Below are 27908 nucleotides of genomic sequence, written 5' to 3' on the forward strand. Positions count from 1 at the left end.
CAGGGATTCTCTGCTGGTGGTAGGGGAAGTGTACATCAGGGATTCTCTGCTGGTGATAGGGGAGGAGTGCGTCAGGGATTCTCTACTGGTGGTAGGAGAGGAGTGCATCAGGGATTCTCTGCTGGTGGTAGAAGAGGAGTGCGTCAGGGATCCTCTGCTGGTGGTAGAAGAGGAGTGCGTCAGGGATTCTCTACTGGTGGTAGAAGAGGAGTGCGTCAGGGATTCTCTGCTGGTGATAGGGGAGTTGTACATCAGGGATTCTCTGTTGGTGATAGGGGAGGAGTACGTCAGGGATTCTCTACTGATGGTAGAAGAGGAGTGCGTCAGGGATTCTCTGCTGGTGATAGGGGAGTTGTACATCAGGGATTCTCTGCTGGTGATAGGGGAGGAGTGCGTCAGGGATTCTCTACTGGTGGTAGGAGAGGAGTGCGTCAGGGATTCTCTGCTGGTGGTAGAAGAGGAGTGCGTCAGGGATTCTCTGCTGGTGGTAGGAGAGGAGTGCGTCAGGGATTCTCTGCTGGTGGTAGGGGAGGAGTGCGTCAGGGATTCTCTACTGGTGGTAGGAGAGGAGTGCGTCAGGGATTCTCTGCTGGTGATAGGGGAGGAGTGCGTCAGGGATTCTCTGCTGGTGATAGGGGAGATGTATGTCAGGGATTCTCTGCTGGTGGTAGAAGAGGAGTGCGTCAGGGATCCTCTGCTGGTGGTAGAAGAGGAGTGCGTCAGGGATTCTCTGCTGGTGGTAGGAGAGGAGTGCGTCAGGGATTCTCTGCTGGTGGTAGGAGAGGAGTGCGTCAGAGATCCTCTGCTGGTGGTAGAAGAGGAGTGCGTCAGGGATCCTCTGCTGGTGGTAGGAGAGGAGTGCATCAGGGATCCTCTGCTGGTGGTAGAAGAGGAGTGCGTCAGGGATTCTCTGCTGGTGATAGGTGCCCCTTGGAGTTTCTACTTGTGATAGGGGTGGAGTGCTCTACAGATTCTTGTGTTGAATGGGAGAGGAGTGGCTTTGTTTGTTTCTGCCCATGATAAGGGAGAAGGATCATAAGAATTATCCAAGGACAAGCAGGATGTTAGTCCTCACACATCAGTGACATCATCAGATGGAGCCCTGATGCGGAAACTCATGTCAAAATTTCTAGAAGTTTTATAGGCAGCCTGAGAATGCCCAGCATGCCCTAAACTACGCAACCATGTGGGGACCCTCTCCAGTCTCTCTTTTCCCATGGAGCTGTAAGCCTCAAGGTGTGAGTGAGCTCACTTTGGCTGTTTTTTGTTTGGTTTTTTAGCCTTGTCAAACTGCTTTTTCTTGCATTTTTCATGGATTTTTTCCTCTTTGTTCCATGTTGGGGTCCCGCTCGATGCCCTCCCGTAGTGTCTTCTAGTAGGGATTTTCAGCAATTCGGGTAAGTTTCATTTCACGGTCGATTCCCTGTGGTAGTGGTTAGTCCTGGGGGAATTCTGTGTTACTGCGGAGTGCAGAATTCCCCTCCTGTGCAGAATTGCCATTTTCTGCGCAGAAAATGGCAAAGGAGACTCCAGCATGCCGCGAACGGAGCGCGTGAAGATGAAGGCCCCAGTGTGCCGCTGGACACGGTCCACTCGCCCCGACAATGAAGGCCCTGGTGAAAGTGAATGTGTGTGCATGTCAGAGGAGAAGGGTGTAAGAGAGAGGAGAAGGGTGTAAGAGAGAGGAGAAGGGTGTGTGGGAGTAGAGATGAGAGAGCAGGAAGAGGGGTGTGGGGGAGGGGAGTGTGAGAGAGAAAGCAGGGGGGTGAGCATGAGGGTGTGAGAGAGAGCATGGGAGGTGAGAGAGCAGGGGGGGGGGATGCTTGAGTGTGGGTGCCAGAGAGAGAGAGAGGAGCCTATATGAGGAGATTGTGAAGGCGTGTGTATGTGTGTGAGAGACTGGGAGCGCGTGTGTATGAAAAAGGGATCGTGTATGTGAGGGTGCTAGCCTGTGTGAAGGGATTGTGTATGTGTGAGACAGAGCCTGTGTGAAGGGGAGCGTGAGAGAGAGACATAGGTAGCCTGTGTGAGGATGTATGTGTGAGAGAGAAAGGGAGCTTGTGTGGGTGTGTATGCAAGAGAGAGGGACCCTGTATGAGGGGATGTGTGTGTGTGCGTGAGAGTGAGGGAGCCTGTATGAGGGTGTGTGTGTATGTGTACTAGAGAGAGGGAGCATGTGTGAGAGAGAGTGAGGGTCAGAGGGATCTTGTGTGAGGGGCAGTACTGAGAACGGGGTCAAACTCTGGGACTGGCGATAGAGTGGAAGAGGTTGGGCCTAGAGGTGGAGGGGAGAGATACTGGCAGGTGGAGGAGTTGGGGTTTGAGAGGGCAAAGTGGCCAGGGGAGTAGGGAGAGCGAGTGGAAGGGACAATCTTACAGTGAATTTCTAGAGAAATTCTGCTCAAAATATTTAAAATTCTGCATCTCTAAGTAATAATGTTTTTCTGTATTAATTTAAAATATAATTACTTAAAGACTGGCATGTAAATTGTGATATTTTGACCAATAGAAAGTTTGCAGAATTTTGCAGAATTTTAAGTTTTTGTGTGCAGAATTTTAAGTATTTTTGCACAGAATTCCCCCAGGCGTATGGTGGTGCATCGGTGCCCACCAGCCATCAATGCCCCACCACCATCATTTTTGGTTCATGCCCCTTTTGTTTTTCATCCTGCATGGCCACTTCCAGTTTTTGGTGATTCCCCCGGTGCCCGAGAACCTTGTCCTTCAAAGATCCATATGACATATGTGTCCTCTGCCTGGGTGCATCTCATGGCATTCGGGGTTGCCACTTATGTGCCCAGAAGACCCCAGAAGGGATGTCTGCTTTAACTCGACAAGATGGAACAGCTCTTTGTGTCGAAGAAATCTGAGCCATCGGCATCAAAGGACCAAGGAGCCACACCGATGGACACCAAGCCATCAACATTGGTGGGACTATCGGTTCCGTTGATGCCATCGGAAGACAGGGGGGCCGGAGATCGGCCATCATTGATCTCCTCCAGGCCAAGGATGTCAGGTTCCTCATCATAGCTCTCTGCACTGAGGAAAGACTGGGCCAACCATCAAGGGAAGCTGAAGAAGAATCGGTATTAGTCCCTATCGATGCACGATGCCAGGCACAGGGATGCACTGGCTTTTTTGGCATAGCCCCCAAAGTGCCCCCACGGTGATGAGTGCCAATCCTCTATCAGTTTCAGGTGTCTGCGATGGTCTCGACTGGTCCTGATGCCAGTAACCGATGCACCTCGAGGATCCGAAGAGGATATGGCCACCTCTCCTTCCTCCCAGTCCATGTTGGAATCGGCAACGTTCAAGGAGTTGCTGAAGCGCCAAGTCCAGTTAGTGGTGGAACAGATGCTGCAGGGCTTGGATCCCGTGGCACTGACAGCACCGGACCCGGTGCCACCTGTCCTCATACCGCTTCTGAAGAAGCTCAACATGCTCATCAGTATGTTACTGATCCAGCTGGCATTGGTTTCTGGGACAGCATCGATGCCCAGTGGGCCACTGAGGTTTCCCCCTACCAATACGGTGTTCATCGCAGGTTTTTCCAAGGAGGAAGCTCCACCGAGGCTGGCATCAATGCTGAGGCCTGCAGCCTACTTTCCAGTTCTACCAGTGTCTGCACCTCTGGACGAAGGCTGAGCACATAGAGACCCATCACCTATGGCTTACAGTGAGGATGAGGAACCCTATAACCCCTAGGGGGATGACGCTTTAGAGACCTCCTCCGAAAGCTCCGAGGATCTCCCTTCAGAGCCTTCTCCTCCAGAGGAGCGAAGGAAGTCTTCGTCTGAGTACTTAACCTTCATAGGTTTTGAGAGGTTGATGGCAGAAGCCATCCCTTTTCATTTATTGCTTGAGAAGGATGATAGGCATTAAATGCTTGAGGTCCTCCAGTTCGTGGAGTTTCCTAAGGAGATCAATGTGGTCCCGGTACAAGAGATCCTTAAGGAGTTGCTGCTGAGGATTGGGAACACTCCCTCACAGTGACTCTCATTAATAAGAAGGCAGACGGGGTCTACCCTGTCCAGAAGGCTGCTGGATTCAATAAGCATCAGCTGCTCCACCAGTCGGTGGTGGTCGAATCTGCCCACAAAAGGGCCACGTGCTCTCAGACTCAATCCTTGGCGCCCCTGGGGAAGGACCATAGAATGATGGACACTCTTATGAGGAAGGTGTTTCAAGCCACCATGCTCATTGCCCGCATTGCTGCCTACCAGTACTCATGGGACATCTGGAAGCAGATGCAGGAGGTGACCAAGCAGCTGTCTCAACAGCAGCAGGACACCCTCATGTCACTGGTGCATAAGGGCCTGGAGTGCAGAAAACACTAGGTCTGTGTGACCTACGATGTTTTTGAGATGGCATCGAGAGACTCTGCAGTGGGAATCAGTGGCCACAGAATGGCATGGCTGTGGGCCTCAGATCTCTGACTAGAGGTACAGGAACAAGTCGCCGACGTGCCTTGTACTGGAGAGAATCTCTTTGAGAAAGCATGAGGGATGCTGTGGCCCAGCTTCGGGACCACCATGAAAACCCTTCAACAACTCTCCACCAGTACTCCAGACCCTTCCTCCTCTTTTAGGAGGCCAGCAAGACTGGGGCCAAAGAAGTCTTTCTTTCACCAAAGAAAGTGCCCCCTCGCTCCTGTCTATATCATCAGGGCTCCTGCAGCCACCATAGGCAGCAGAGAGCCCCTAAGCCCTAGCTGGCTCCTCAATCATCGAGGATGGGGTTTTGACTGGGCTGTAAGGAGAGTAAGCCAGTTGCCCGTACCCGGGTCGATGGACCCTCTGGTTGGTGGAAGGCTGTGGTTCTTTGTGAACCAGTGGCCCAATATAACCTCAGACCAGAGCATTCTGTTCATTATTCGTCACGGGTACAAAATGAATCTATTGGTTGTCCTGCCAGATTGCTCTCCATGCCCATTTTGGAGGTTGGTAGCACATCAGGAGGTACAACTAGTGGATCTGTCTTCCCTCTTAACGGCCAGAGCAGTCAAGCCCTTACCACCAGGGCAAAGAGGCCATGGATTCTACTCCAGGTACTTTCTGATTCTAGGACTCTGTCCCATCCTAGACCTAAGGGCCTTGAACAAGTTTCTAAGAAAAGAAAAGTTCAAGATGGTTTCCCTGTGCACCTTCATCCCCCTTTTGCAAAATGGAGACTGGCTATGCTCCCTCGACCTACAGGACACATATACTCATATTGAGATCTTCCCCGGTCAAGGGAAGTATCTCCTTTTTGTGGTGAGAAAACAGCACTTCCAGTACCAGGTGTTGCCCCTCGGGTCTTCATAAAATGCCTAGCCATGGTGGCAGCACACCTCCGTAGGCTGGGAGTGCATGTTTTTCTATATGTGGATGATTGGCTGGGCAAGAGCATGTCTCAGGCAGGGACCGCCAGGTCCATGCACTTGACCATCCAGGTGTTGGAGTCATTAGGATTCATTCTCAACCACCCAAAGTCCCTTCTCAGCCCATCACTTCAAGTGGGCTTCATATGAGCCCTGCTAGACAATGCTCAGGCCAAGGCATTCCTGCCTCACCAGAGGGATTCACCTTGAAGACCATCATGGCACAGATCCAACAGAGCCAGCAGGTGTCAGCTTGGCATTGTTAAGGTGATTGGGCCATATGGCCGCAACTGTCCATGTCACTCCCTTGGCACGTTTACACATGCACAGAGCCCAATGGACCCTGAGGTTGCAGTGGTGCCAGACCACTCAGAGCCTCCAGGATTGCATCCAAGTCACCTCATCTTGTCCTGGCGCCAGGTAATTTGGAACAGGGGATCTCATTTCGAAGTCCTCCTCCCAAATTGTCCTAACCATGGATGCATCCACCCTGGGGTGGGGAGCTCATGTAGATAGGCTCTGCACTGAGGGTCTCTGGTCTGCTAAGGAACAGTCTTGTCAAATCCCAGGAGCTTCGGGAGATCTGGTACGCACTAGGCTTTCAGAAATCGGCTGTCCAACAAAGTTTTACTGATCCAGACCGACAACCAGGTAGCCAAGTGATATGTCAAAAAGCAGGGAGGCAGAGGATCATGCCTCCTGTGTCAGGAAGTGGTCCAGATCTGGTCATGGACCTTGTCCCACGGGATGGTGCTCAGGGCCATGTACCTGGCCAAGAAGGAGAACATGGTAGCAAACTGGCTGAGTCGAGCCTTCAGACCCCACAAGTAGTCCCTGGACCAGGGGGTAGAGAATTGCATATTCCCCCTCTGTGAGAGCCCAGACGTAGATCTCTTTGTGTCCCCCTGCAACAGGAAGGTGCCTCAGTTCTGCTCCCTATACAGATCAGACAGCAAACCAGCCTTGGATGCCCTTTCCTGTCACTGGGGCAAGGGTCATCTGAATGCGTATTTTCCCATTCCCTTAGTGACAAATTCTCTCTTGAAGCTTCGTGTGGATAGGGGGACTATGATCCTCATAGTCCCTTATTGGCTGAGACAGGTCTGGTTTCCATTCCTACAGGAGTTGTCCATCTGGAGACCGATCAGTCTGGGGACTTCCCCATATCTCATCACGCAAGATCAAGGCAAGCTGAGGTATCCCAGCTCACAGCTTGGATGTTGAGATGTTAATCCTGCAGCCACTTGATCTTTCAGAGGATGTGTCTCGGGTCCCGGTGGCTTCTAGATAGCCTTCCACTAGAAAGTCCTATGGACTGAAGTGTAGGAGGCCCTAGATCCGTTCTCTTGCCCCACACAAAAACTGCTTGACTACCTCCTACACCTATCAGAAGCTGGCTTAAAGACCAACTCTGTTAAAATTTCATCTCAGTTCACTTGGTGCATACCACCAAGGTGTAGATGGTATGCTCATTTTTGTACAGCCTAAAGTTGCACATTTCATGCGGGGCTTGCTTCAAAAGGCATCCCACTTTGTCTTGGGACCTCAAGGTCATGTTATCTCAGCTGATGAAAGCTCCTTTTGAGCTTCTGCACACCTGAGACCTGAAGTACCTGACCTGGAAGGTCATATTTTTGGTGGCGGTCACTTCAGTGTATATGGTCAGTGAATTCCAGGCCATAGTGGCTTATCCCTCTTATACTAAGTTTTATCATAACAGGGTGGTCTTGCGTATGCACTCTAAGTTCCTGCCTAAGATGGTGATGGAGCTCCATCTTAACCAGTCAGTCATCCTGCCAACATTCTTTCCCAGACCCATTCGCACCAAGGTGAACACTGCACAGTTTGGACTTCAAGCGAGCCTTAGCCTTCTATCTGGATTGGACAGAAGCCCATAGAAAGTCCACCCAACTTTTTATTTCTTTTGATAGGAATAGGTTGGGCGTTACTTTTGCCAAACAGACAATATCCAATTGGCTAGCAGATTGCATCTCCTTCTGTTATGCCGAGGCAGGACTGCATCTTGGGGGTCAAGTCAAGGCTCTTTCTATCAGAGCAATGGTAGCGATGGTGGTCCTCTTGTGAGCACTTCCCTTGGAGGAGATCTGCAAGGCTGCAACGAGGAGTTCTCTCCACACATTCAAATCTCATTACTGTCTGGATAGAGTTAGCCGACATGACAGTAGGTTCAGCCTATCTGTCCTTCGGAACCTGTTTGAGGTGTAGAACCCAACTCTCCCACCTAGGACCTGTTTGGTTTCAGGCTGTCTCCCCCCCTCTGTTACCAACAGCACCAGTGTTGTTGTGCCCATTGGCATCTGGATGGTTATCTGTTGGTCCCCTTTTGTGTTGGGGAGTAGCCTATAGCTAGGGATTCACCCATGTGTGAGGAATACCATCCTGCTTGTTCTCAGAGAAAGCAGAGTTGTTTACCTGTAACAGGTGTTCTCCGAGGACAACAGGATGTTATTCCTCCTGAAACTCCCCGCCACCCCTGTAGAGTTGTATTTCTCCTATTTTTTGATTTATGTATAAATCGAGGTTACATAACTGGAGAGGGACTCCGCATAGACGCATGATATAAGGCATGCTGGGCATGCTCAGTGTGCTTAGTCAAAGTTCTAGAAATTTTGATATACGTTTTCCATATTGGGTCTCCATCTGATGATGTCGCCCATGGGTGAGGACTAACGTCCTGCTGTCTTTTAAGAACACCTGTTATAGGTAAGCAACTCTGCTTCCTTCCTGGAGAGAGCCCTCTCTCTCCTTTGCTAAAGAAAGTGGAGATAATATTTTCATGCTAACAGATAACTGTAGAACGTATTGACTAAATGCTCATTGCTTTTCTTTCTTCTAGGTCATTCTTCTGGAGCACACCCCTCCAGGCAGTTCTATCATTACCGTGACAGCCACAGACAGGGACAATGCAGACAATGGAAAAGTCACTTACAGACTGACTTCAGTGACCAACAATGCTTTCTTCATAGACCCTGACAATGGTGTGTTGTGGACTGTTCTGTTAACTTTGAAGATTTGATAAAGGGTGGGATAAGTTTGAGGAGTTTTTCTAGGCTAAGAGTGGTGATCTGGCAATGTGAGTAATTTAGGAGGGGAGGGAGAATGCCACTGGAGAGGTGAGGATGGGTGGTGGTCTGGAGGGCACATTGGTAATCGTGAAACATTGTTGCTTAATAAGAGAGTTCCAGAACAAGAGGTCTTGATACGAGACTGAAGCGAGATAAGAGTCATGAGCAAAATTAGGAAATATTCACAGAAAGGTGGTGGATGATACAGTAGTCTCCCAGTGAAAGTGGTGGAGTCAAAAACGTATTATGAAAATTTAAGAAATTGTGAAATAAGCAAAGAGGATCCTTTGTGATGCAGAAGTGAAGGTGAACTGGAGATCAAGTGGAGTCTCTATGATTACAAGAAGAATTGAAGTAATCCTGGCAGTCATATCCTAGTTATCTACTATTTAACACTTCATTAGTGCTGCTCAACTCATGCAGCACTGTACAACAAACACACAGGGGTAGATTTTTTTAAAAAGCGCGTTCGCGTACTTTTGTTTGCGCACCAGGCGCAAACAAAAGTACGCTGGATTTTATAAGATACGCTCGTAGCCGCGCGTATCTTCTAAAATCCTGGATCGGCGCGCGCAAGGCTGCCAATTTTGGGCAGCTGGCGCGTGCCGAGCCGCGCAGCCTGTCTCCGGAACGGAGACAGTTCCCTCCGAGGCCGCTCCGAAATCCACGCGCGCCAGCGGGATGCTGGCGTGCCGAGACTCGACCCGGGGGCGGTTCCGGAGGGCGCGGCCACGCCCCCGAAACGCCCTGGGCCAAAACCACGCCCCCGGTCCCACCCCCGAAACGCCCCACCCCGCCCCCGAAACGCCGCGTCTTCGGGTCCCACCCCCCCCCGACACGCCCCCTTCGACAAACCCTGGGACCTGCACGCGCCGGCGGCCTATGGAAAATAGGCGCACCGGCGCGCAAGGACCTGCTCTCGTAAATCCGGGCGGATTTACGCGAGCAGGGCTTTTAAAATCCGCCCGACAAGAAGCAACCCCTGCTCAGTACAGTTTACAATCTAATCAAGACAAACATACCGGGCAAAAGAGACTTGGGGAAGTTCATTTATTAAGATAATGGTTTTAAATGAATGAGGCTGTAAGTGGAACAATTAAATGTAAGATTTAAATGCAGCCTTAAATTAGGTGGGTTTTAGACAAAAGGTAGCATGATGCAACAGTTCAGAATGTCTAACTTGTCTGATGAGGGAGTGCATGAGGAGGGGTAGAGAGAGATAAGAGAGAAGAGGTAGTGAGGAGCTGCAGAGTGAAGGCTCTTGTAGGTAAGTAAGAGGAGCTTGAACTGTATGCAGGAATGGAGAGGGAGTTAATGGAGTGACTTAAGGAATTATATGGGTGTAATGACTTTGGTGAAAGATAAGTCATGCAGCTGAATTTAGGACAGATTTCAGTGGAGAGAAATGGCTCACTGGGAGATCTGAGAGGAGCAGGTTGCAATAGTCTAAGCGAGAGGTGATGATAAAATACATGAGATTCTTAGTATGCCCAGAAAGGAGAGGACAGATTTTCATGATGTTATAGAGAAAGAAACGTCACATTTTAGCAATGTTTTGGATATATGCAGAGAAGGAGAGAGAGGAATCGAAGATAACTCCAAGGTTGCAGGCTAAAGGGAATGGGAGGATGACCCTGTTAGGCACAAAGATAGAGAAAGCAGGAAGAGGGGAAGTGGGTTTGGGAGGAAACATAAGGAGCTCTGTCTTGGCCGTGTTGAGTTCAAGGTGATGGTGGAACACCCAGGTAGCAATGTCAGACAACAGGCTGAGATCTGGGACTGGTGTAGAGAGGTAAATCTGGGAATCATCAGCATAAAGATGGTATTGAAAGCCATGAGAGTAGATCAAGGGAATTACTATTCAGAGAGAAGAGAAGAGGGCCCAGGACAGGACCCTGGGGCCCCTCAATTATTTATTTATTTATTTATTTATTTAAAACATTTATATACCGTTTTACCAAATACATGAGATGACCAAAACGGTTTACAATACATTTTCAAAATAAAAATTAACTATAAAATAATTGATAGTGAGATGGCAATAAGGGAGGATCCACCAGAAGAAATGCTATAAGTATGGTGGGAGAGGTAAGAAGAGAACCAAGACAGCCCAGAGTCCTGAAACCCAAGCCTTGACAGAGTATCGAGGAGTAGGTGGTGATCAGCAGTTTCAAAAGCAGCAGATTGGTCAAGAAGGATAAGGATTAAGAAAAAGGCCTTTGGTTTTAGCCATAATCAGGTCATTGGAGACTTTGGCAAGGACTGTATCTGTGAATGTAGAGAGCAAAAACCAGACTGGAGTGGATCAAGAAAGCTTGAGATGAAAGAAAGTTAAGACAGCGGTGCTGAACAGTATATTCAAATAGTTTGGAAGCAAAAGGAAGACGGGAGGAGGGGCATGGGATGATTGTTGCAGGACAGGTAGGGGCCAGTGGGAATCACTGCTCTAAGGAAAAGCAGGATCCCTTTGCTAGTGTAACGTTTCAGCCAGTCGCTAGAAAGGCCTGCAACCAGCCACACCTGCCCACTGCACCGCTGGGCCCGGAAGACACCGCCGGGAGCTGCCATCAAAAGTCTTCACATTCACACCGTGCATGTACACCACCCCCAGCCATCAAGGCCCCGGGGCAGGAAAGTCTCTGGAAGTGCCCTCTGATGGTGTCCTCCAAGCTTCTCCTGCCTGGCCTGCAGTTTGTGTTGCTATCTTGTTTCCATCTCCCCTTTCTCCTTGCCTTGTCTGCCGGGTCCTGTGTGTTCTTGCTGTGTCCTGGTTCCTTCTGCCTTCCTTTCATCTTTGTACATCTCGGCTGGTTCTGACCTTTGCTACCGACACTGACTACTTTCTGGATGGCAACCAGAACAAAATTAGATTGGTGTCAGGAAATACTTTAATTAAAGGTAAAAACCAATGTTCGACTCGGGCCGAGTTTCGCCCATATACCTTTATACACTTCTGAGATGCCAACTTGTCTATTTGTGCTGTTCTGTACTGTAAATTTAAGCAAGATTCCTGCCTTGGACAAATACAGTAGACTTCCAGTTTGTTGAGATGTTAATCGGTTTACAGACTGTGCACTGAGCTATTGTGCCTAAGCTAATGTCTGTAGCTGCACTACTTGCCCACATTGTATGGACGAAACTCGGTCCCAGTATTTCCTGACACCAATCTAATTTTGTTCTGGTTGCATTGCTGCTTCGTTGGATTGGCTTCCATGTTGTTTTCTGCTACTTTCTGGATTGCCATCTGCCTTGACATCTGCTATGAACCTTGACTACTCTCCTGTATTCCGCCTGGTCCGAACCTGGATCTTGCCTCTTCACTGCTAGCCCTGACCTCCGCCTGTTCCTGGACTCTCACCAACTGCCCATTAGGGATGCTCGCCTAAGCCTTGCCAGCCCCCGGAACCCAAAAGCTCAACCCATGGGTAAAAGGGCTGGTAAAGATGAAGACCCTGTAGGGCATGTCCACTGGCTGTCAGCTGGGCTGGGAGTAGCGAGTCATAGGTGGTGCTCTGGAAAAATATACTGCATCCCAGGTCTCTGTGGAATTTGAATAAAGTTTATAGGGGAGAAAAGGTTCAATTAGTAGGTTGCAGATACTGACAGGCAAGTAGTATTCTAGAGGTCAAGGTGACATACTGATAATAGGAGGCATGGCCTTAACGGAGGGACAGTTCCTGTGTTATAGTGAGAGTAGTGAGACGGAGGTAGATAGAATCATTTCACTGCTGGCCTGTTAAATGGAATAATTCCTAACATTCTGTTTGCTTTTTGACTGTCGCAGCACACTAAGCCCACTAATTCAATGTATTATCCACTATGACGCCTAGATCTCTTTCCTGGGTGGTAATTCCTAAGATAAAACTTAACATCGTGTAACTTCTGCATAGGTTATTTTTCCCTATATGCATCACCTTGCACTTATCCACATTAAATTTCATCTGCCATTTCGATGCCCAATTTTCCAGTCTCACAAGGTCTTCCTGCAATTTATCACAATCTGCTTGTGATTTAACTACTCTGAACAATTTTGTATCATCTGCAAATTTGATTATCTCACTCGTCGTATTTCTTTCCAGATCATTTATAAATATATTGAACAGTAAGGGTCCCAATACAGATCCCTGAGGCACTCCACTGTCCACTCCCTTCCACTGAGAAAATTGTCCATTTAATCCTACTCTCTGTTTCCTGTCTTTTAGCCAGTTTGCAATCCACGAAAGGACATCGCCACCTATCCCATGACTTTTTACTTTTCCTAGAAGCCTCTCATGAGGAACTTTGTCAAACGCCTTCTGAAAATCCAATTATACTATATCTACCGGTTCACCTTTATGCACATGTTTATTAATTCCTTCAAAAAAGTGAAGCAGATTTGTGAGGCAAGACTTGCCCTGGGTAAAGCCATGCTGACTTTGTTCCATTAAACCATGTCTTTCTATATGTTCCTTGATTTGTTCTTTTAGAGTGACGAAGGCTCTAAGGCAGTGATTCCCAAACTTGTCCTGGGGACTCCCAGCCAGTGTGGTTTTCAGGATATCTACAATAAATATACATTTGCAGGCACTGCCTCCATTGCATGCAAATCTACCTCATGCATATTCATTATGGATACCATAAAAACTCCACTGACTGGGGATCCCCCAAGACAAATTGGAAATCACTGTTTTAAGGAAATGCGGATCTCTTTGCTGGACTGGGAGTAGTGAGCCATAGGTGGTACACTGGAGACATAGTACTACTCTGGTAATGTGACTATGGGAAGATGGATCCCTTAGTTAGATTGAGAGTAGTAAAGAGGAGATAGTATTTACCCCAGGGTTCTGAAAACACTCAAAAATGAAATTTCAGACCTATTACTAGTAATTTCTAATCTATAATTAAAATAATCCATTGTACCTGAAGACTAGAGGGCAGCCAATGTAACTACGATATTTAAAAAGAGATCCAGGGGCGATCCGGGAAACTACAGACCAGTTAGCCTGACTTCAGTGCCAGGAAAAATAGTGGAAAGTGTTCTAAACATCAAAATCACAGAACATATAGAAAGACATGGTTTAATGGAACAAAAACATGTACCACCCCCATGTACTCCTGTTAGTTCTGTTACAACTTGTTATATTTATTACCATGTTATAATGTAAAATATTCTTGTTATATTTATTACCATGTTATAATGTAAAATATTCTTATATCTATTTAATACCATGTTATAATGTAAAATAGGGCTGTTACCACCCTATTCCTTTAGTTATCTGGAAACCGATGTGATATCTCGATCGAATGTCGGTATACAAAAGAAATAAATAAATAAATAAATAAAAGTCAGCATGGCTTTACCCAGGGCAAGTCTTGCCTCACAAATCTGCTTCACTTTTTTGAAGGAGTTAATAAACATGTGGATAAAGGTGAACCGGTAGATATAGTATACTTGGATTTTCAGAAAGCGTTTGACAAAGTCCCTCATGAGAGGCTTCTAGGAAAAGTAAAAAGTCATGGGATAGGTGGCGATGTCCTTTCGTGGATTACAAACTGGCTAAAAGGAAAGAGAGAGTAGGATTAAATGGTCAATTTTCTCAGTGGAAGGGAGTGGACAGTGGAGTGCCTCAGGGATCTGTACTTGGACCGGTGCTTTTCAGTATATTTACAAATGATCTGGAAAGGAATACGATGAGTGAAGTGATAAGACTTGCAGATGACACAAAATTATTCAGAGCAATTAAATCACAAACAGATTGTGATAAATTGCAGGAGGACCTTGTGAGACTGGAAAATTGGGCATCGAAATGGCAGATGAAATTTAATGTGGATAAGTGCAAGGTGATGCATATAGGGAAAAATAACCCATGCAGAAGTTACACGATGTTAGGTTTTATCTTAGGAATTACCACCCAGGAAAGAGACCTAAGCATCATAGTGGATAATACATTGAATTAGTGGGTTTAGTGTGCTGCGACAGTCAAAAAGCAAACAGAATGTTAGGAATTATTCCATTTAACAGGCCAGCAGTGAAATGATTCCATCTAGTCCTCTCTCAAGCCTCTATAATCTTTCTGTATTTCTATGCATGTTATGAATCTACCATTAGCTTTTAATTTTATTGTAATTTATGTTGTTATGACTGTTTGTTTATGATTTGATTTTTGTGTTCAACCTTTGCGATGATTTATGTTTTATTACGAATGTTTTTACTTTATGAACCGCTTAGACCTACTCCCATTGCATAAGAGGTATATAAAAATGTTTAAATAAATAAATTAGGAAGGGAATGGCAAATAAAAGGGAGTATCTCATAATGCCTCTGTATTGCTCCATGGTGAAACTGCATTTTGAATACTGTGTGCAATTCTGATCACCGCATCTCAAAAAAGATATAGTTGCGATGGAGAAAGTACAGAGAAGGGCAACCAAAATGATAAAGGGGATGGAACAGCTCCCCTATGAGGAAAGGCTAAAGAGGTTAGGGCTGTTCAGCTTGGAGAAGAGACAGCTGAGGGGGTTATGATAAAGATCTATAAAATCATGAGAGGTCTAGAACGGGTAGATGTGAATCGGTTATTTACACTTTCGGATAATAGAAGGACTAGGGGGCACACCATGAAGTTAGCATGTGGCACATTTAAAACTAATTGGAGAAAATTCTTTTTCACTCAATGCACAATAAAGCTCTGGAATTCATTGCCAAAGGATGTGGTTAAGGCAGTTAGCTTATCTAGGTTTTAAAAAGGTTTGGACAAGTACCTAGAAGAGAAGTCAATAAACTGCTATTAATCAAGTTGACTTAGGGGCGGATTTTAAGAGCCCTGCTCGCCGGTGCGCCTATTTTACATAGGCCTACCGGCGCGCGCAGAGCCCCGGGACTTGTGTAAGTCCCGGGGTTCTCCGAGGGGGGCGTGTCGGGGGGCGGGCCCGGTTGTCGCGGCGTTTCGGGGGCGTGTCGGCAGCATTTCGGGGGCGGGTACGGGGGCATGGCTACGGCCCGGGGCGGTCCGGGGGCGTGGCCGCGCCCTCCGTACCCGCCCCCAGGTCGCGTCCCGGCGCGCAGGAGGCCCGCTGACGCGCGGGGATTTACGCCTCCCTCTGGGAGGCGTAATCCCCCGACAAAGGTAAGGGGGGGGCTTAGACAGGGCCGGGTGGGTGGGTTAGGTAGGGGAAGGGAGGGGAAGGTGAGGGGAGGGCAAAAGGAAGTTCCCTCCGAGGCTGCTCCGATTTCGGAGCGGCCTTGGAGGGAACGGGGGTAGGCTGCGCGGCTCGGCGCGCGCTGGCTATACAGAATTGATAGCCTTGCGCGCGCCGATCCAGGATTTTAGTGGATACGCGCGGCTCCGCGCGTATCTACTAAAATCCAGCGTACTTTTGCTTGCGCCTGATGCACCAGCAAAAGTAGGCCTATTCGCATAGTTTGAAAATCTACCCCTTAGGGAATAGCCACTGCTATTAATTGCATCAGTAGCATGGGATCTTCTTAGTGTTTGGGTAATTGCCAGGTTCTTGTGGCCTGGTTTGGCCTCTGCTGGAAACAGGATGCTGGGCTTGATGGACCCTTGGTCTGACTCAGTATGGCAACTTCTTATAATCTTAGTACTCTGTTAGCATGAGTAAGGTGCATAGGAAAAGGAAGGTATATTTGTTGGGTTAAGAGTAGCAAGGAGGGAAGTTTTACTTTTAGAATATGAGACAAATTATTCTATTTGGTTGGAAATAGTGAGCAGAAGTTGGCATTTTACTGGTAGGTGGTGCTCTGGTAATAGGAGTAAGGTTCTTAGGGGGAAAAGGGTTGAGAGCAGTGAGAGGAAAGTAATAGTCTTTTAGTTTAAGGAGGAATCCTTAAATGATCGGTAGGTAGGATGTCCAATAATTTTAGTAAAGTGCTTAGGAGGAGGAGCTCCCTTTGTTGGGTTGACATTGGGAGAGAGATGTGGTAAATTGATTATTTTAATACGTTCTTATGGGGCAGGAGAGTTTGCTTGTTGGGTTGGGAGCAGTGAAGGGGAGATGATAGGTGATAGGGTGGTAATGTGGGCAAAGGTTTTATGGGGCAAGAAAGCTTGCTTGTTGGGTTGGGATCAGAGAAAGGGAGGTGAAAGTTGATAGGGTGGTAATGTGGGTAAAGTTTTTATGGTGCAGGAGAGTTTGCTTGTTGGGTTGGGATCAGTGAAAGGGGGGTGATAGTCAGGTGATAGGGTGGTAGTCTGGGTAAAGTTTTTATGGTGCAGAAGAGTTTGCTTGTTGGGTTGGAATCAGTGAAAGGGAGGTGATAGTCAGGTGATAGGGTGGTAGTCTGGGTAAAGTTTTTATGGGGCAGGAGAGTTTGCTTGTTGGGTTGGAATCAGTGAAAGGGAGGTGATAGTCAGGTGATAGGGTGGTAGTCTGGGTAAAGTTTTTATGGGGCAGGAGAGTTTGCTTGTTGGGTTGGAATCAGTGAAAGGGAGGTGATAGTCAGGTGATAGGGTGGTAGTCTGGGTAAAGTTTTTATGGGGCAGGAGAGTTTGCTTGTTGGGTTGGGATCAGTGAAGGAGGGGAGGTGGTAGTCAGGAGGAGGGGTGTTACTATGGTAACGTGAGTAAGGTTCTTATGGAAAGAAGGATTTTTGTGTTACTAGCAAGGATATGGCACTATAATAATTTGAGTAAATAGTATTATTTGAGTAAGAAGTTTAAGGTAAGAGGGTTCCCTTTGTTGTGTTAGTAGTGAGGATATGGCACTATAATAATTTGAGTAAATAGTATTATTTGAGTAAGACGTTTAAGGTAAGGAGGTTCCCTTTGTTGTGTTATTAGTGAGGATATGCCACTATAATAATTTGAGTAAATAGTATTATTTGAGTAAGACGTTTAAGGTAAGAGGGTTCCCTTTGTTGTGTTAGTAGTGAGGGTATGGCACTATAATAATTGGAGTATATAGTATTATTTGAGTAAGACATTTAAGGTAAGAGGGTTCCCTTTGTGGTGTTAGTAGCGAGGATATGGCACTTTAATAATTTGAGTAAATAGTATTATTTGAGTAAGAAGTTTAAGGTAAGAGGGTTCCCTTTGTTGTGTTAGTAGCGAGGATATGGCACTATAATAATTTGATTAAATAGTATTATTTGAGTAAGACATTTAAGGTAAGGAGGTTCTCTTTGAGTTAGTAGTGAGGGTATGGCACTATAATAATTTGAGTAAATAGTATTATTTGAGAGAGAAGTTTAGGGTAAGGAGGTTCCCTTTGTTATGTTAGGTGTAGTGAGGGTATGTCTCTATAATAATTTTAGTAAGTAGTTTAAGGTAAGGAGGTTCCCTTTGTTATGTTAGGTGTAGTGAGGGTATGTCTCTATAATAATTTTAGTAAGTAGTTTAAGGTAAGGAGGTTCCCTTTGTGTTAGGTGTAGTGAGGGTATGTCTCTATAATAATTTTAGTAAGTAGTTTAAGGTAAGGAGGTTCCCTTTATTATGTTATGTGTAGTGAGGGCATGTATCTATAATAATTTTAGTAAGTAGTTTAAGGTAAGGAGGTTCCCTTTGTTGTGTTAGGTGTAATGAGGGTATGTCTCTATAATAATTTTAGTAAGTAGTTTAAGGTAAGGAGGTTCCCTTTGTTGTGTTAGGTGTAGTGAGGGTATGTCACTATAATAATTTTAGTAAGTAGTTTAAGGTAAGGAGGTTCCCTTTGTTGTGTTAGGTGTAATGAGGGTATGTCTCTATAATAATTTTCGTAAGTAGTTTAAGGTAAGGAGGTTCCCTTTGTGTTAGGCAGAGTGAGGGTATGTCTCTATATTTAAGGTTTAAGGTTTATTTATTTTTATACCATCATTTCAGTGGAACCATCATAACGGTGAACAATAAATAGATTAATCAATTAAAACAGAAAGATAAAATAAAGTAAGATACAAAATAGGAAAGTGCTGCAGTAATGCCGTATTCTGTTGTCACTATGGGGGTCATTTACCAGACGGATCGCACACGATAAGGGACGTTTCGCAAAGTCCCTTATCGCGTGCGATACCTAGATGGGGGCGGAGTCGGCCCCGGAAGAAGAGGAGTCGGGGCATCACTGGGGCAGACTCCGCAAAGACGCCATGGACGACGAAAAGATAAGGGCCTTTTCGCGTCCTAGTTCACGCCCAATAGCTTCACCGTCTATGGTGGTGCTATTGGGTGCGAAACCGGCAGCGATCGCACCGCGGCGGTGCGATCGCTGCCGGCTAGCGCAGGACCGCCCCCCATTTCGGCTCCCCGCCCCTCATTACCTAAAGTATCACAGACCTGCGATACTTTAGAAAATGAGGCCCAATGATTCCAAGTAAGTATATTTAAAAAGCCACGTTTTAAGATCTGCCTTAAATTTCTTGATATCAGGCAGAGTGTTCCATAGTTTTGGGCCTGCTATCAATATTGCCTTTTTGTGAACTTGACAAAGTTTTGCCGATCTAATTGTTGGTACTGTTAACAGTCCTTTATTGGCTGACCGTAAATTCCTCTGCGGTACTGTTGTATTCAGCCAATCAACATTTGATCCATAGACTATATTATGTATAATGTATGCCGTTTTATACTGTATACGATAAGTTAATGGTAACCAATGTAATTTAACAGGTATCGGAGTTATATGATCACTCTTTTTTTGTGCCTGTTAAGACACGGGCCGCAGCATTTTGTAAAATTTTTAAAGGTCGGACAACATTCTGTGGTAACCCTAGTAAAATGGAGTTACAGTAGTCTATGTTTGCAAAAAGAAGAGCCTGCAAGACTGATCTAAAATCATTTGGTTCTAGTAATGGCTTTAATTTTTGAAGTGTTAATAGTTTAAAATAACCATCTTTTAATTTAGTTGTGATATGCTTGTTCCATGACAACTCTGAGACAATTGTAACTCCTAAATCCCTAGCATAAGAGGAGGGATTAATTTTTGTGTTGTTATTGATAACTAAGGGCGGGAGATCTTGTTGTCTGAATTTTCTTTCTAACAGGATTATTTCCGTTTTATTCATATTCAAAACCAGCTTCATATGTTGCAGCAATTGTTGTAAAGTGGATAAATAGAGTGTTATAATTTTGTAGGTTTGTTCAACTGTATCTTTTATAGGCACAAGAAATTGTATGTCGTCCGCATACATATAAAAATTCAATCCTAACCCACTTAAAAGATGACAAATAGGTAAAACATAAATATTAAAAAGGGTAGCCGAGAGAGCAAAGCCCTGTGGCACCCCTGTTTCAAGAGGGTATTTTTCAGATAGTGTATTTTCAATTTTAACCTGAAATGAGCGATTTTTAAGAAAAGATAAAAACCAATTTAAAACCACACCGGTAATTCCAATTTCTCTCAAACGATCTATTAAAATGCAATGGTCAACGGTATCAAACGCAGACGATAAATCTAAAAGTATTAAAAAGTAACTCTGACCAGAGTCAAAACCTCTTAAAATAGTATCTGTCATGGCAATTAGGAGTAATTCTATATTAAAATTTTTTCTAAAACCATATTGATTTGGAAATAAAATATTATTGGAATCTAGAAATTCTGCTAATTGCTTCTGAACTATTTTTTCAGATATTTTGGCCAAGAAAGATAAATTAGAAATGGGCCTATAACTGCTAAATTGCGATGAATCTAGATTTGTTTTTTTTATTACAGGTTGAATAAGGGCATTTTTTAATACTTCAGGAACAGTACCCTCAATTAATGATTGATTAATAATAGTGGTAATCGATGGGGCAATCAGATTTGCAATTATTTATAGAGTTGGAATAGGAATGGAATCAATCGGGTGCGGGGCTGGATTTAAATTTTTTATTAATTTTTCTATTTCAAAAACGGATGTAGAATCAAAGGTATCCCAGGATATGCCTTCTTTTATAATCATTTTAACATTCTGGTTTGAACTTGATTTAAAATTTGCATTTAAGATGTCAATTTTATTTTTAAAATATAAGGCTATCTCATCACACTTGTATTCTGGGAGCAAACTATTCACTTGAAGGGGTTGTTTGGTTAATTATTTAACGATTGAAAAGAGTATTTTTGGATTATATTGGTATTGCTGTATTTTTTTATTATAGAAATCTTTTTTTGCTGTGTTAATGTTCTTTTTGTACTGATTCAGGGCTATTCGAAAAGATGTTAACGTATAATTTTTTTATTTTTTATCCAGTTTTGTTCCAATTTACGTAATGCTATTTTCTGTATACGTAATTGTTTAGTATACCATGGATTTTGATTATCTTTTGGTTTAATTCTAATTTTTTTAAAATAATTTGAGTAAGAAGTTTAAGATAAGGAGGTTCCCTTTCTTGTGTTAGTAGTGAGGATATGACACTATAATAATTTGAGTAAGTAGAATAATTTGAGTAAGGCGTTTAAGGTAAGAAGGTTCCCTTTATTGTGTTAGTAGTGAGGATATGGCACTATAATAATTTGAGTAAGTAGTATAATTTGAGTAAGAAGTTTAAGATAAGGAGGTTCCCTTTGTTGTGTTAGTAGCAAGGATATGGCACTATAATAATTTGAGTAAGTAGTATAATTTAAGTAAGACGTTTAAGGTAAGGAGGTTCCCTTTCTTGTGTTAGTAGTGAGGATATGGCACTATAATAATTTGAGTAGGTAGTATAATTGAGTAAGAAGTTTAAGATAAGGAGGTTACCTTTGTTGTGTTAGTAGCAGGATATGGCACTATAATAATTTGAGTAAGTAGTCTAATTTGAGTAAGAAGTTTAAGATAAGCAGGTTCCCTTTCTTGTGTTAGTAGTGAGGATATGACACTATAATAATTTGAGTAAGTAGTATAATTTGAGTAAGGCGTTTAAGGTAAGGAGGTTCCCTTTCTTGTGTTAGTAGTGAGGATATGGCACTATAATAATTTGAGTAAGTAGTATAATTTGAATAAGACTTTAAGGTAAGAAGGTTCCCTTTATTGTGTTAGTAGCAAGGATATGGCACTATAATTTGAGTAAGTAGTATAATTTGAGTAAGACGTTTAAGGTAAGAAGGTTCCCTTTATTGTGTTAGTAGCGAGGATATGGCACTATAATAATTTGAGTAAGTAATAATATTTGAGTAAGAAATTTAAGATAAGGAGGTTCTCTTTGTTGTGTTAGTAGTAGTGAGGGGTGGGTATTCTGATAATTTAAGTAAGGTTCTATCGAAAAGGAATGTTCTTTTCTTAATTTGGGCATTGTGGACTGGATGTGAAACTCAGTAGGTACAGAAATGTAAGTTAGGTTGTTAAAGGCGTGTTTCCTTGTCCACTTGGTGAAGGGAATATGCTATACAGGGAATGAGTGTAACATACTTGGATGAGAAATGTTTTGTTGTTGGGATAAGAATAGTGATGAGGTAATGTGTGTAAGGCACCTTGGACTCGAGTTTTATAAACCTTCAGTAGGGTAAGATAAATGGTTAAATTTAACTGGTTATGTTTGGCAGATATTCAACTACATTTATTCAGCTAGTAGTGCAACTGAATATTTGGCTAGATCTACATGCTTAAAATTTGAATGGGTAGGTTCAGCCCTGCTAAATTTAGCCTGTTAGTATTGAATATCATGCAAAACAGCAAAATTTGAATGTCCATATCAGGAGTGCCTTCCAACCTGGCCCCTTTTGTAAATGTTTTAAATTTGTGCGGGTTGAAATTTAAACTCTACAAATTTAGGCAGTTAGAGGGTAACTGGGTAGATTTATGTGGCTTAATCCCAATTTTAGCCAATTAATATCTTTTGAATCATCAACTCCTTAGAGGAGGAGGGACCCCTTTGCTGGACGAGAGCAATGATTGGGACGTGAGTTTTAGAATTACTCCAGGAAATTCTCTAACCTACATCCAAATATCTCTCAGCACCTTGTTGCTAGGAGGTTTGGGGCTGAGGACACACAGCTGTGCGATTCCCTCCCTTATCACTTGTATGTATTCCCCCTGCTGCCCTGGCACAATCCTCTCACTCCTTCTCCTGCGATGATACTATCCCTCACCCCTAGGTAAAACTTCTCCCTAACCCCAGGAGATGCGAGTCTCCCCCTACTCTTCTCCTGCTAGTGAAAAGAAGAGAAGAATGATTGCCCCGGGGAGGGGAGAGGGAAGAGTTAGGAGGAGGGTCACACCCTGGCAGGACAAGAAGTTGCCTTTTCTGTGGCACAGCAAGGAAGATCGATGACGTGGGCAGGCTGAATGGGCAAGCAGCCCACTGGTTATTGTGAACCACTTGCCAGTATGACAGAAGTTGCCGATGCAGAGGCCCTGGGGCAGTCACCACCATTCACCCTCCCCTAGGGATGACCCTTCCCTTTTGTATTCTTTATGTTGTTTCTAAGTGCAGTATTTGATGCCTCCTCTCTCTCTCCTTCTTTCTATAGGAACCCTGTTTACCAGTCATGTGATTGACTTTGATGCCAGAAGATCCACAGTAGATTTGTTGATTGAGGCCCGTGATCATGGCACTCCCAGCCTTTCCTCTTACACTACTATCCAGATCCAGGTGCAAGATGTAAATGACAATTCGCCTTATTTCCACCAGTCCCAATACAACAGATCTGTGTCTGAGGACCTACAGCCTGGCACCACTATTTTAACCCTAGAGGCAACTGACCATGACATGTCCAGAGAGAATGCTGGTTTTGACTATACCATCCTGAGTGGGAACAGTGGGAATGCCTTCCAGGTGGAAAGTAATGTGCGGTTTGTAGATGGGCACTTTCAGACTATTGGTACTCTTATCCTGGTAGATACGTTGGATTTTGAAATGATACCACTCCTATAACCTCACCATTGCTTGCCTCAGATCGTTGGTATGCCACAAAGAAGTACAAACTGTGCCAGTGGTGATAACTGTCCTGGATGTGAATGATAACCCTCCAGTGTTCCCCCGTTCTGAGTACAGTATCCTCATAAGTGAGAGTGCCCCAGTTAGCACCGAGGTCCTACGTGTTGCTGCTCATGATTCAGACTCTATCCCCAATGGCCTCATTCACTATACGATCAGCTCTGGAGATCAAAACCAGCTCTTCCATATCATGAGATTGTCAGGCGCTATCCGACTCTTAAAAGCCATGGACAGGGAGGCTCAGGATGTCCATTGTGTTGGTAGTGGCATGCATCAGAACACCTAGGCCCTCGTGGCAACTTTGCTTTGGTGCCAGTCACCATAGAGGTGAAGGATATCAATGACAACCGGCCATATTTTCCCTGTAGAGACTTTAACCACTAGCATCAGGGAAATCAGCCACCAAACACCATTGTAACCATCATCCATGGCCATAGACTTGACACTGGCATCTACGGGCAGCTTTACTACACTGTGATGGATCTATCAATGAATGAACCTGGTGTGGGGGAAGGGAGAGAGCTCTTTTCACTCAATGAAACCTCAGGAGAGCTACGATCCAAACTTACATTTGACTATGAGAGAACCAAAACATTTAAGCTAGTAGTGAAAGCAATGGACACTGGAAACTTTTCAGCTACTGTCACTGTGCAGGTTTTAGTGATGGGAGAGGATGAGTATGACCCTGTGTTCTTGGCACCGACATTCAACTTTGAAGTCTCAGAAGGGGCCCAGAAGGGTCAGAGTATTGGCCATGTATTGGCTACTGATGAAGATGAAGGAGTAGATGGAGTTGTCCTCTACTCTTTTGCAAAGCCTTCACCATATTTTGGAATTAATGAGACCACTGGCCACATCTACCTCAAAATAGACAGCCAAGCACCACAGCAGCCGTGCCAAGCGGGAAACAAGAGAAATGACCATGGATATCCATGCTCGCAGCCCTCTACCCAGCCTCCCGTATGGCCCAATTCTCAGGTCATTGTGGATGTCACTCATACCTCCCTTTGGCCTGGCACTGACATTAATCTGCTGCTGGTGATTGCAGTGGCAGCTTCCCTGGGAGTGGTCTGTGGTTCTTGCTGTGGTAGCTACTGTACCTGATGATATGCCGCTCCCACCGTACCAAGAGAAAGGAAAGCTGAGACAGACTACGAGCTCAACAATATGCAGGCCAACTCATGCAGAAGCTCAGGCAACGAAGGCTCTACTCTGGCTAGGCAGTGACCACATTTACCACCAAGCCCTGCCTGGTTACTCAACTGACAAACTGTGAATTAGTGGGAGTTACACCCGAGGTGGCTCCTTAGACCCCATTCCACTCCAGTGGCCGTGGCTCAGCAGAGGCTTGCAGAAGATGATGAAAATCCGACATGATCAATGAATACCCACGGGTGGCCAGTATTACATCATCTATACAGGACCATATTGCTGCACGAGGGACCTGATTCTGGCATTCAACAGGATGCTGACCAAGCTCTCCGAACATCTCATGTGACCCAGGCATGGAGACAGTCCAATGGTTTTAAGAACAAAAAGGTTCTGGCTTTGTGATTGCAGGTCAGCCACAGCTCTACCGCGATGATGGTGGTGGCTTTATAAGCATTGGATGTGGCTTAAACATGTCGCACTCCAAGGACTATTCCTTTCCTGAAGATGGGAAGCCGTCTGTTGAGGGCTCTCTGACTGCTATCGTTGCCAGCGATGAAGAGTTAAGAGGCAGCTACAACTGGGACTACTTATTGAATTGGTGTCCTCAGTTTCAGCCCTTGGCTAGTGTGTTCACTGAGATGCTCGACTCAGGATGAGACCACCCTTAGGAGACCCTTTCAACCAAAACCCAAAGCAGAACCAAAACCCCGCATCGACCCACCACCATTGATCACATCAGTGGCCCACCAGGGGCCAAGTCCGTTCCTCCCTAAACCGCTATTGGAAGGACCTTCCCCCACTTGTCTTCTCTCCGACGTTCCCCCATCAATTATGAGGGTTCTATTTCCTCCTCTGCCATGTCCCCCAGCTTTTCCCCGTCTCTTTCTCCTCTGGCTGCTAGATCCCCAGTGGTGTCTCCCTTTGGGGTCTCACAGGGGCCTTCTGCCTCTATAATCAGCACTGAACATTCATTGGACAATCCAGAAGAGGCAGAGCTAAGGATTTAACCCTTGTCTTCCTGTGTGTGAGGGTGGGAGAGGGGTCTGAAATATTTAATAGAACAAAGAATATAAATCTTCATGTTGCAGTGAAGGCCAAAACTTGTCTATGCTAAGACATCAGTAGAGGATTCTTTCTTTAGTATCCTTATTATACCCCGCTAATGGAGTCAGAGGGGCATCTGTTGTAAAATTGCCCATGGTTACAGGAATGAGAACCCATCACATGCACTGTTTGCAGCTGCCACACATTGGCTTCCTGAAGTGTAACAGAGCTAACACCTCTGAGACTGGTGAAACCGTTGTTTTATTCCTTCTCCCTTCTCTGTCTTCACACAGATAGAATTCATAATGCAATAGCCTGGGTATGGTATTCCACTCATTTAGGCCCATCACACACAGCTCTGGCCATACTTGTGTTCCATGAGCTTTTATTCACAAAGACTGCTCTACCTACTAAGGACGTCTCGTGCACTAGAGGGAGGGCTGCATGTGAAGAAGTGACTCCCATATCCACTGAGTATGTACTACAGAGAGTTGTTCTATATGCACTACAGAGAGAGCTATGTGTATTCAAGTGACTCCCATATCCACCGAGTATGTACTACAGAGAGTTGTACTATATGCAGTACAGAGAGAGCTATGTGTATTCAAGTGACTCCTATATCCACCGAGTATGTACTACAGAGAGTTGTACTATATGCACTACAGAGAGAGCTATGTGTGTTCAAGTGACTCCTGTATCCACCGAGTATGTACTACAGAGAGTTGTACTATATGCACTACAGAGAGAGCTATGTGTATTCAAATGACTCCTGTATCCACCGAGTATGTACTACAGAGAGTTGTACTATATGCACTACAGAGAGAGCTATGTGTTTTCAAGTGACTCCCATATCCACTGAGTATGTTACATGTGCTAGAAGGAGGGCTGTGTGTAAACATGTAGCCCAGGCCTGCTTAAGGAAGTGAGGCTAGGCATTTCTCTCTCCCTCCTCTTTGATCAAGGTTTATAGGGAGCTTGCATCCTAAGCAAGTATGCCCAGGACACTGAGAAGTTAAGAGCAGCATTGTGATACAACAACTTAGCAACAATCCTCACAATCATTTGTAACTCCACTGCACTTGAAGCACTCTGAGGTACCTGCAGCATCTCCTCCCCACCCTCACTTGCTCACCATAAGCTTCCTACAGCCAAGAACCTGTCCTCACACCTTCACCATCTTCCTCCTACAGCTCAGGGGCCCATTCTGTCTGTCTCCTTCACTCTTGCCAGCCCTGGTGGCATCTCACCTTGGGCATGATCATACAGTAGTTGGTGATGCTAGGAATTACCTATTTGCCAGCAGTTTCAGGGCTACGATGCAGTGACTCACAGCAAGGAGGAATCCCCGAGACAAGCACCAGGACTGAAATATCAAGTGGATGGCTTCTCTCCCGGACAGTTTGAATATTATCCTATATATTATTTAGTCTTTAAATGAAAACATTTTCACCTCAGGCTTGTTTGTAGACCCCTATCCTGAATCTATTGGAGAGCTTTCTTGCTAAGGTTACGTTGTCTGCTATGCAACCCACATGTGAGGACAGTGGCGGGCACCACCTCATTAAAATGCTGAATAATCAACAGGAGCCACCCAGATCCACTTGTGTGGGAACAATCCACATGGACGTGGCCATCTGTAGGACTAATTGAGTGGGAAAGGAACCAGAGCAATTCAGCAGACAGAAAGTGTGAGCCTTCTCCAAGACGGGCCTTGTTCATTGTAATAGTTATAGTTTAATCTGATTTTGATTCAGGGCACAGGTCCAGAGATCCAGATTGTCTAGTTGGCTAATGGCAGGTCCTCCAACGCTTTCTATGGAATCTCCCTCTGATACTCTGTAACAGAATATTTCTGAGATCTGCCACATGAAGGCCACGTGAAATGGAGCTGGAAGGAAGAGGGCCAGTCCAGCCTCACGGGTTCAAGGGCTAAGAAATGTTGATGAATGTTTTCTTATAGCCGTGTTCCTCTGTTGCACTTCTCATGTCAGTGTTGTGAAGGGAAACACGATGGCACATTTTCCTCCTCCTGAAAGCTCCATCAGATAGATTTTCTAGAATAGGAAACGATGGTCCTTTAGGAGAGCAGAGAGCAGCAGTACACAGTAGTGTAGAGCTGCAGGTCTGTGGAAAGAGGGATAGACATTACTACAGGAACAGAGTAATAACAGCTTTTAAGACTGAAGATGGGAGGAGGGGCGCAGAGAAGATACTAGCTGACAGCAGGGAGATAGGACCCTAGCAGAGAAGAGAGGAAGCAGAGCTGATCCTTGCTAAGAGGAGAAGCAGGGTTGACTCTAGATGAGGGCAGAGAAAGCAGGGTTGACTTTAGCTGAGGGCAAAGGAAGGAGGGTTGACTCTAGATGAGGGCAAAGGAAGCAGGGTTGACTCTAGGTGAGGACACAGGGTTGATTTTAGCTGAGGGCAATGAAAGCAGGATTGACTCTAGGTGAGGGCAGAGGAAGCAGG

At 45.2% G+C, this 27908-nt stretch overlaps 1 protein-coding gene across 1 annotated transcript in view; it reads left to right on the top strand.

Moving 5' to 3' along the window:
• The window catches only part of DCHS1 (dachsous cadherin-related 1), a gene marked incomplete in the record, with an annotated part of 442608 nt that extends 415333 nt beyond the window's left edge, over positions 1 to 27275 (top strand). The window contains 12 exon segments of the mRNA XM_029601883.1: positions 8217 to 8358; positions 22777 to 23174; positions 23176 to 23508; positions 23511 to 24121; positions 24123 to 24210; positions 24213 to 24461; positions 24463 to 24555; positions 24557 to 24682; positions 24684 to 24722; positions 24725 to 25035; positions 25037 to 25140; positions 25143 to 27275. Of these exon segments, the coding sequence (XP_029457743.1) occupies positions 8217 to 8358; positions 22777 to 23174; positions 23176 to 23508; positions 23511 to 24121; positions 24123 to 24210; positions 24213 to 24461; positions 24463 to 24555; positions 24557 to 24682; positions 24684 to 24722; positions 24725 to 25035; positions 25037 to 25140; positions 25143 to 25402 (2754 nt within the window).
• Between the last annotated feature and the right edge of the window lie 633 nt (positions 27276 to 27908).

This window comes from Rhinatrema bivittatum, chromosome 5, assembly GCF_901001135.1.
Source record: "Rhinatrema bivittatum chromosome 5, aRhiBiv1.1, whole genome shotgun sequence".
Classification (NCBI taxonomy): Eukaryota; Metazoa; Chordata; class Amphibia; order Gymnophiona; family Rhinatrematidae; genus Rhinatrema; species Rhinatrema bivittatum.